We start from the raw sequence: 8,713 nt of genomic DNA, 5'->3' as shown, positions 1-8,713 counted from the left end.
ACAGAACTGCGTTCGGATTCAAATTCTGATAACAGGATGTCATACAATAAAATTTCTATGGTGTAAGAAAACGTTGAGGATTAATTCATGGAGCTTCTCGATTTTCTCTCGGGAATGTGAAATTGGAAATGAAGATTAACATTTAAGTTGCAAGGTGAAGACATGTGTCCACTCAATTTTTCATATTTGCACTTTAGTCCCTCAACTTTTCACTATTTACAATTAGGCCCCCAATAATTACGAAATTGCCATCAAATTTAAATCAATTATTTTTCCACTTAATTACAAAATTGTCATCAATAATATTTTCTTTTCGGGGTCTCATAAACTTGATAACATCTCGGGCCTTACATTTTATGTCTCACATTTAGGTATGGATTAGTTCATTCATGCTACCTGTTGCCAAGTCATTGGCGGAGTTTCCATCTTTGAGGTATCTTTAATATGTGTAACATTTGTTTTATTCTCGTCACATGAACTACATAAGAAAGTAGCGATGTAAAATAAACAATATTAGATATGTGAAGACTTAAAAATGATGGCACAATAAGCACAAGAATTCCAAGAAACATATTCATCTGAATATAATGGACTTATAAAAACCCTCATAATAGCAATATAATGGCATTCCAATGAAATAAATGACCGTGAATAGATGACATTTCAGCTTACTCTTTGATACCTATAAATAGATATCTTAAACAAGACAAAAGTCATACAACACGACATCAAACACTTCATAAATTTTCGAGATTCACCAGCTTCCAAAGGAGACGATATTCTGCAACATTTTCGAATAAAAGTACTGCCATAATATCGAGTTATAGTTCTGTCCAAGCATTGTTCAAACTCAAGCAAACTACTAACCATTTTCGAGTCAATCTTTTTACATATTTTTCTTATTCAAGAACAATCAAATAAGATGGTTTTTTGTTTCAACTCGAGATATACGCTTTAAAATCGACCATCATATATGTATTATGTGTTTAAAATATGATTTCTGAAATCTGTATTTTCGAAGTACTAGAACTTTGTTAACTAATTGTAGAAATATATATTTTGAACAAACCTACTTCTTGATTCATGGTCTCACCCCTTAGAATAGAGAACATATACGAGACTGATATCAGTTAGCCATGAAATTCATAATTTGTTTAGTATATAATTCTTATACATATTTATTCCTGAAAAATAAGAATATTTCTACATATATCTGTTATTATTTTTTTGTTAAAAAATGATTTTAAAGGATGTGAGGAATTTAGTTTAGATATTTAAATCAATTTATTAAATATTTTATTAGAAGTTCAAATATAAATACAGATAAATTAATCTCTAAGAATTTTTATTTAATTTTATAAAAAGTTTATCTGTCCAAATATATGCTCAGATAATCCTTCAATATGAAATTATCTTTCCAAATATATGCTCAAATAATCCTCAATATATAATTATATGTCCAAATATATGCTCAATTCATAGATTCAAAAGATCCGAAATACAATAAAACAGTCATACTTATACTTAGGTTCAAACTAATCGAGTTAATATCGAGGATCACATTACTCGAGCTTGACTCGATTTAAATTTTGAAATCTCAATTCGAACTCATTTGATTATTCATTTTTCAAGCTCGAACTCTACTCTTGAAAATATCGAGTTATGTGAGTTCGCTGTCAAAAAGCTCGATAATGTTTGTAGTATAATTTAGTGTTTAAATTTTGTATTTGTACAGACAAAAATATCCTTAAATTAAAAAAATAACATATAAATATTCGAGTAGCTCGCAAACTAATCAAGTTAAAAACAATAAAACTCGAACTCAACTCGAGTCAAGGGTCGAGCTACTCGAACTCGACTCGAGTGAAGGGTCAAATCAAACTCGAATAAAGTTTTGACCGAGCTGCTCACAAGTAGCTTGACTCGCTTATACTCATACTTATACCTTTATCACTATATTTTCTCATTAAATTGAAACTATATTCGAAAGATTTTTTTAAAAAAAATTGTAATAAATTAAAAATTAGAATTGTCAAAACCGGTCAGTGGAGCAGACCGATTGACCTGCAACCCGCCACAACTCATCATTTGGCAGGCTGACCCATCATTTTGATGGGTTAGGAAATTGACAACCTCAACCCCCTATTTGGTGAGGTGGGACGGACTTATAAAACGTATCTTACTCATTTTGACAACTTTAATTAAATCCTAAAAATTTAAGTAGTTTCAAACGCTTAAAAGGTTAGGAAAAGAAAGGATTTAGAAGAAATAGTGTAAAAATGTGTAGTTTGGGAGATTTTTAAAAAGAGGTAAAAAAAGAAATTGAGATAAATACATATTCTATTTTCATTTTTCTCCTTTTTATCATTCCCTATTTTCTCTATTCTTCTCTTCTTTTCCCTTCAAACTTCCAAACTAAGCTTTAATGATCTCAATTAATTATACTTAACACGATGATTATGATGTTTGACAAAAACAAATCATCATTACTTGTACATGGTCCCGGCCCACGCATACTTGAGCGTCTTTGATTTTTTATTAAACTTTTAAAATCATTTTAAATTTAATGTTCTAGATGGTAACATTATTTTAATTGAAAATTTTGTACTAAAAGTCTAAAATAACGAAAATAGATTGAAATCTTTTTTTTTTCTTCTCAAAATATGATTTATGAAAGGTAGAACAATTTTAGAACAACGGAACTAAAAAGATAATGAGAAAACTTATTGTTGACGTGATATAATTATTCTTATCAATAGAGAGTCGACACATGATATATAATATGTAGTACAATATAAAATTTTTGAGTTATATTGTTTACACGAGTTATGTCTTTTGATAAGATGATAAGTGTTTGATCTTTTAATTACGTAAAATACAAGTTTAGTTTCAATCAAACTCCTTTAAATTAAATCGAACATTAAATTTTTAGACAATGGAATCATATAGTATTTTGTTTAGACAAATACTTCATAAAATAAAAATTCTAAGAATAATTTGCCATTACGATTGGTCTCCAAAAGCGAGATAATGATTGTCAAAGCGGATGGATTTCAAGTACGTGACTTGAACCAAACAAACCCTTATTTAGGTACGTGCATTATTATTATTATTATTATCATCATCATCATCATCATCATCGGAAAAGGGCTTTAGGAATGTGCAATATCACATTTAAATAATACTCCACTATTATTCAAGGAAGAATTATGGATTTCGTGATATAATTTATTTTAAAAGGGTAATTTTTTAATATATTTGAAAAATTAACCAAAAGACTACAATTTATTTATTCGATGTTCTTATAAATTATACAAAATATATTTTTACTATCATCTATAATATTTCAATATAACTCGAGATACTTGATTTTATGAATACCATTAGGACAATATAATACATCAAATTTTAATGAGTTGCAAGTTGTTAAGTAAATATGGAAACACAACAATTAAGTTAGTAGGTTTCTTGTTAATCGATGATACAGATTTTTATCTGTGAGACGTGTCAACTTTACCCAAATTTACAATAGTAAGTAGTATTTTTAACATAAAAACTAATAATTTTTCATGAGTGATCTAAATAGAAAATATGTCTCACAAAATTGACTCATAAGTCCGACTCACAAATTTTTCCGTGTATGTTAATATGGAATATATCGCTTGAATTGTTGTTTATTCCAAAATATATGAATGGTAAATATTTGTCCAATAATCGCAATTCCTACTACATCCTCAATTACCTGTTCAATTAATTAACTCTCGTATTTTCTTATTTGAACACATTGATTATTAATTAATATAAAAGAATACATGTCTCTTTTTCAATTTTTTAATAAATATTTCTTTCTGCTAACTCATTTTTCCACTATTATTCTTTCATTTAAAAGCCAAAAAGGATATGGAATATCCTCCGGAATATAATTTTTGTTCCTTAATAATAAAATGCTGTCTCGCTTGCCATGAATTTCTTAAAAAATTGATTATTTGGAAATTAATTAATAATCATTTCAGGGTGAGAAATTATAGAAACGTATATTTTTGGGGTAAATATACAATATTTAAAAGTTGGAGGGTCACGTGAAAACACGACTCCAGTTAAAATAAGAGTTTATGGGGCCCACAGAAAATAGGCCTAGGATTCTACGTCAATCGAGGAGCCTACTGATAATGATGTAACTGGGCAGTCCGTGAACCCTAATTTGGGGTAATTTTGTGGGCCCCATTCATTTACCAACTCCTTTGTGTAATTAAATAAATGAGCTTTTTAAAAAATTAATTTTATTTATTTATTTGCAAGGGAAATAAATAAAATTTATTCATTGATAAGTGCAATAGGAGAAGAGGTTCACTGCTAATTTTAAGTAGAAAGATTTAAAAATTATAAAATGGTATTTTATTTTTTAACATTTATCAGCTCTTTTTTTTTAAGAAAATGACTTCCTCGAATATATTTCAAATACACTTGAGAAAATCATTTTTTCAAAAAAGAGTTACCGAAGTTATTTAATCAATTTCTCTAATTATAAAAAGAGTGGATTAATATTTAAAGACTTATTTGAAATGATATACCTAAATTATTATAATTTTTTACTTTATATTCTAAATGGTATTATACCACTCACAATCAAACCATTCATACTCTTTTCTATATTTTGATAGTATTGATATAAGGTAACATAAAAATTATTGTAAGATATTTGCATGAGTCAATTTTGTGAGATAAATTCTCAACTCGATTTGATTCATAAAAAAATTATATTTTTGTTTAAGTGATAGATGAGATTGATTGATCTCACAAAATTTGATTCATGATGATACAATTTTTTTCATATATGAACATGATTAGACTCACTCACATAATAAATACTCATAACTCGAGTATTCGAACTTAAATTGAAATAATACTGGATATGCATAAACCAGATGGCACGGATTCGAATCCGAACTAAAAATGATCAAATTCAAATTTAAAACAAAATTCGATCAAATCTATTCCAGAACCTCCACTCGATCTCGAAGGAATGGAATTTAGAGATTGTTGGTATCAATTATATTTTTCAGGAAAAAGAAAAATGTAAGCATTATTTGTGTGACTGTGTAGGAGAGTCAAAGCTGTGTAGTCAGCCTAGCCTAGCCTAGCCTACGTTGCTGCCACTTGTTTGTGGGTTTGGTTGCTTATATTCCCACACTTAGTGTGAGAAATGTGTGTGTGAGATAGAAATATGTAGCGGAAAATNGGGGAACCGGAGAGAGAGAGAGAGAGAGAGAGAGAGTGCTGAGTAGTTTCTCTTTCCTGCACAGAAACTGACACTTGTGGAGTAAAGAGATGTGGATTCTTTAAAACCACTGATTTTCATGCACAGGGCACGTTGGGAAATCTTCACTTTTTTCTTTTTCCCGTGGCAAGAAATAAAATTTACAGAGACCAAGTGTAGAAAAAGGGAATATTTTAAAAAAAATAAAAAGAACAGATTTTTTGGTGGATGAAGGAAAAAGGACATCCACTTGCAAAAGGGGGTGAGTGATTTCCTTGAATTGCTATTCTATTTTTTATGAAATTTATTTCAGCTTTTCTTCTCCCTTTCGGGTATTTTTGGTGGAATGGGTCTTGTCTTTTCTAAATGTAACATTGAATCTTTATGAGGAAAAAAGACCATTTTAGCTGAGATAATAATAGTGGGTAGGAAACAAACAAAGAAAGAGAGGAGGAAGTGAACAAAAAAAGCAGATTTTTTTTTAAAAAAAGGTTAGTAAAAAAATAAACGCTTTGTGAAATCTTTTTTGTTTGTATGTATTAAAGCCTGGTACTGGTGATGACTTTTGGGGTGGGTTTGTTTGTTGATTTTCAGAGGGTAAAGGGATTCTTGCTCAGGGTAATTAGAGAACAATTGCGAAAAACTCTGGTAAAGTACTGAAAATTTCCCTTTCCTTTTCCCTTTCTTGGCTTTCTGAATTTGTTCTGAGACAGCTCTGTGGAGTTGATTTGGGGGGTTATAATTGATGGGTTTTGGGAAAAGTTGAGTCTTTTGTAGTTTGATTATGGGAAGGAGTTCTAAATTTTGAGTTTCGATTGTGTTGAACTTGAACCCGTGATTTTTGTACCCAAAACAGTGTTTTTTCTTGGCGTTTTTGCCTTTGTTTTTGCTGCGAAAATTGGCCGGCAGGTTTTCCATAGACTTCGGAACAATCTCAGGTGTGGATTCTCCTTATCCCTCTCTGCGTTTCGTTTTTTCATCTACATTTTAGAGTGAAAATCAAGATCTTTTGGTTTATATTCTCTGTGCATATATGTACAGATCATTAAGAATCTTGGCGACTATTTAAGAACAAGCTGCTATGGCGGATTATGAACCTTTGCAATCTCCTAAGAACAATTATAGACATCGGATTTCCTCGATATTCAGTTCACCCAAGCTGTTCACTGATTTTGTGTCGAAGGGATCCGCTGAAACTGAATCCTTAATGAGTAGTCCAACTTCAATTCTTGACAGCAAGCCATTTTTAGCTCTAAAAAACCCATTCTGGTCTGAACCAAACACTCCCAAAACTCCCAAACCGGAAAGTAAGAATCTTTGGGAGAAATTGGATTCAGGAAAGGTTGGTCTTGGCCTTATTGATGTTCTGATTGACGAGAAATCTGACCCGAATGTGTCGAAAGTCGATAGCCGAATGGTTCTCATCGGTTCCCAGTTGAAGATCCAAGTCCCTCCACTGCTTCCCCCTGTTCTCTCCCCTGCTGATTCACCAAAATCTCCGGGAGATTTCGGGATCAAGACTCGGAATTCTCATATAGGTTCATTTTCACCAAGGTTTTCCCCGTCTCCCATTAAGAAGTCCCCTTTCAGTTCTTCGAATTCGGGCGCTTTTAGTAGCCTATCTGCTAGTGAGATGGAGCTTTCAGAGGACTACACATGTGTGATATCTTATGGTCCGAATCCGAAAACAACACATATATTTGATGATTGCATTGTTGAGAGTTCTAGTGGAGTTGTCAAGTTTTCTGATTCGAGAAAAAAGATCGGGTTTTCTTCGAATCAATCAATGAGTTATCCCTCGGAGAGTTTCCTCAGTTTTTGCTACAATTGCAAGAGGAATCTTGGGCAAGGGAAAGATATTTACATGTACAGGTTAGCTCACATTATGTTATTTTTACCGTTTGTATCAAGTTTGACACACTTATCATTTATTTCGACTAATTCGATTCTATTTTTTAGTTGAATTTCATTCATGAATCATGTATATCTTGGCATTGTGTAGTTGCTAATCGTTTTTGCCAATCTCATCTCAAGCTTCAAAGATCAATAGAATTATCTCATGTTGGTACATTTTTATCGATTCCATTCATATATGTTGGCGATTATATTCTTGTTGTAAGTAGCATGGACAATCATGATGGTACAAACATTTTGATCTAAGTGGACGATCAAAGTTAAGAACTTCATGTGTGTCGTGCAAACAAAAGTCGAAAATCATAGGGATCGAACTTTGGATTTTCGAATATAAGTTCATCATCGAAATCACAAAGAATTTCGGTCGATGTTGAGGAGGGCAATTTCCCTCACTATGCCTTTCTTTTCTATCCCTGATACGTCCTTCGATTTTCAGGGGTGAGAAAGCATTTTGCAGCAGCGATTGCCGCGACAAGGAGATGATGTTGGAGGAGGAAGGAGGGTTGGAGATTAGGGAGTCCAACTATGTTTATGGTACTTCATGACTCCACTTTCTTAGGATCCAATAAACTAATGCGATTTTCATCGATTTTTAGATGTTGTGTTGTTAGTTTGATCGAGACTTGATCCGAATGTAGAAATGCACGAGCCATCTGCAGATGAATCGAGTCGAGATTGTAGAATAACGTTGGTTGGTTTGGGTATGTTTTCAGTGTTCATCAAACAGTCTTGTAAATGGACCTGAAATCCAAGATTTTCGGGTTTTGTTTTTGTTTGAATTAAGGATGATGTTTTGCAACTACAATAATTGATCACAATCGCATGATTAAGTAGAACTAATGACGATTAAAGTGCCCTTAATGGTGCAGGTCTTCTTTAATAATTATGACAATCATCCTAGTTTTCTATTTGATAAATTCCTTGTATATTTTAATTATTTCTATTGAGATTTCTAGGTTTTTTGAAGTAATGTACAATATGGTCCCAGGTTGGTTGATGCAATTGTAATAATGGAATAATAAATTAATTTTTTCAGACATTTTCTTATTGTTGTTTATGAACAATATAAAAAAAATCAATTTTGTTGCCGACATATACGTTGTCAAATATTGAGAGTAATTTTTTAAATATAACAACTTTTTTTTTTGGAAAAAAATATATAATTTTGTCTTTCAAAAGATGATATTTGTTGATTTTTCTTAAAAAAGAGGGTTGTAAAATAAAATATCTAAAAAAATTAATTTGGAATTAAGAAGCATTGGATCATTTAATTCTTACAGTCCAGTTTGGTATGGACGGACCACCGGACTATACTATGGGAATAATCATATATATTTGCAAAACATTTATGTAATAATATTATTGAATAAAATGTATTAATGCAAATTTACTTTTATCTGAATAATAAGTTTTTTGTGAGACGGTCTCACGAATTTTTATCTGTGAGACGAGTCAATCCTACCGATATTCACAATAAAAAGTAATATTTTTTCATGGATGACACAAATAAGATATTCGACCCACGAAATTGATCTGTAAGAC

At 31.2% G+C, this 8,713-nt stretch overlaps 1 protein-coding gene across 1 annotated transcript; it reads left to right on the top strand.

The window, feature by feature from the left end:
* The first annotated feature begins 5,261 nt into the window (after positions 1-5,261).
* Positions 5,262-8,032, top strand: LOC140962820 (FCS-Like Zinc finger 8-like). The gene is made up of 4 exons (XM_073421846.1): positions 5,262-5,748; positions 5,852-6,195; positions 6,299-7,129; positions 7,608-8,032. The coding sequence occupies exons 3-4, from the start codon at positions 6,339-6,341 to the stop codon at positions 7,714-7,716; spliced, it is 900 nt and encodes a 299-aa protein (XP_073277947.1). The 5' UTR covers positions 5,262-5,748; positions 5,852-6,195; positions 6,299-6,338; the 3' UTR covers positions 7,717-8,032.
* Positions 8,033-8,713: the final 681 nt, after the last annotated feature.

The sequence above is a fragment of the Primulina huaijiensis genome, chromosome 2, assembly GCF_012295235.1.
Source record: "Primulina huaijiensis isolate GDHJ02 chromosome 2, ASM1229523v2, whole genome shotgun sequence".
Lineage (NCBI taxonomy): Eukaryota > Viridiplantae > Streptophyta > Magnoliopsida > Lamiales > Gesneriaceae > Primulina > Primulina huaijiensis.
The sequence above is the reverse complement of the archived record's forward strand: the minus strand, read 5'-3'. Positions and strand labels throughout refer to the sequence as shown.

Excerpts from the sequence above, each read along its gene's own strand:
- LOC140962820 (XM_073421846.1), top strand. The coding sequence starts at position 6,339 with ATGGCGGATTATGAACCTTTGCAATCTCCTAAGAACAATTATAGACAT. Across the intron at positions 7,130-7,607 it reads AAAGATATTTACATGTACAG|GGGTGAGAAAGCATTTTGCA; the intron begins GTTAGCTCACAT and ends TTCGATTTTCAG.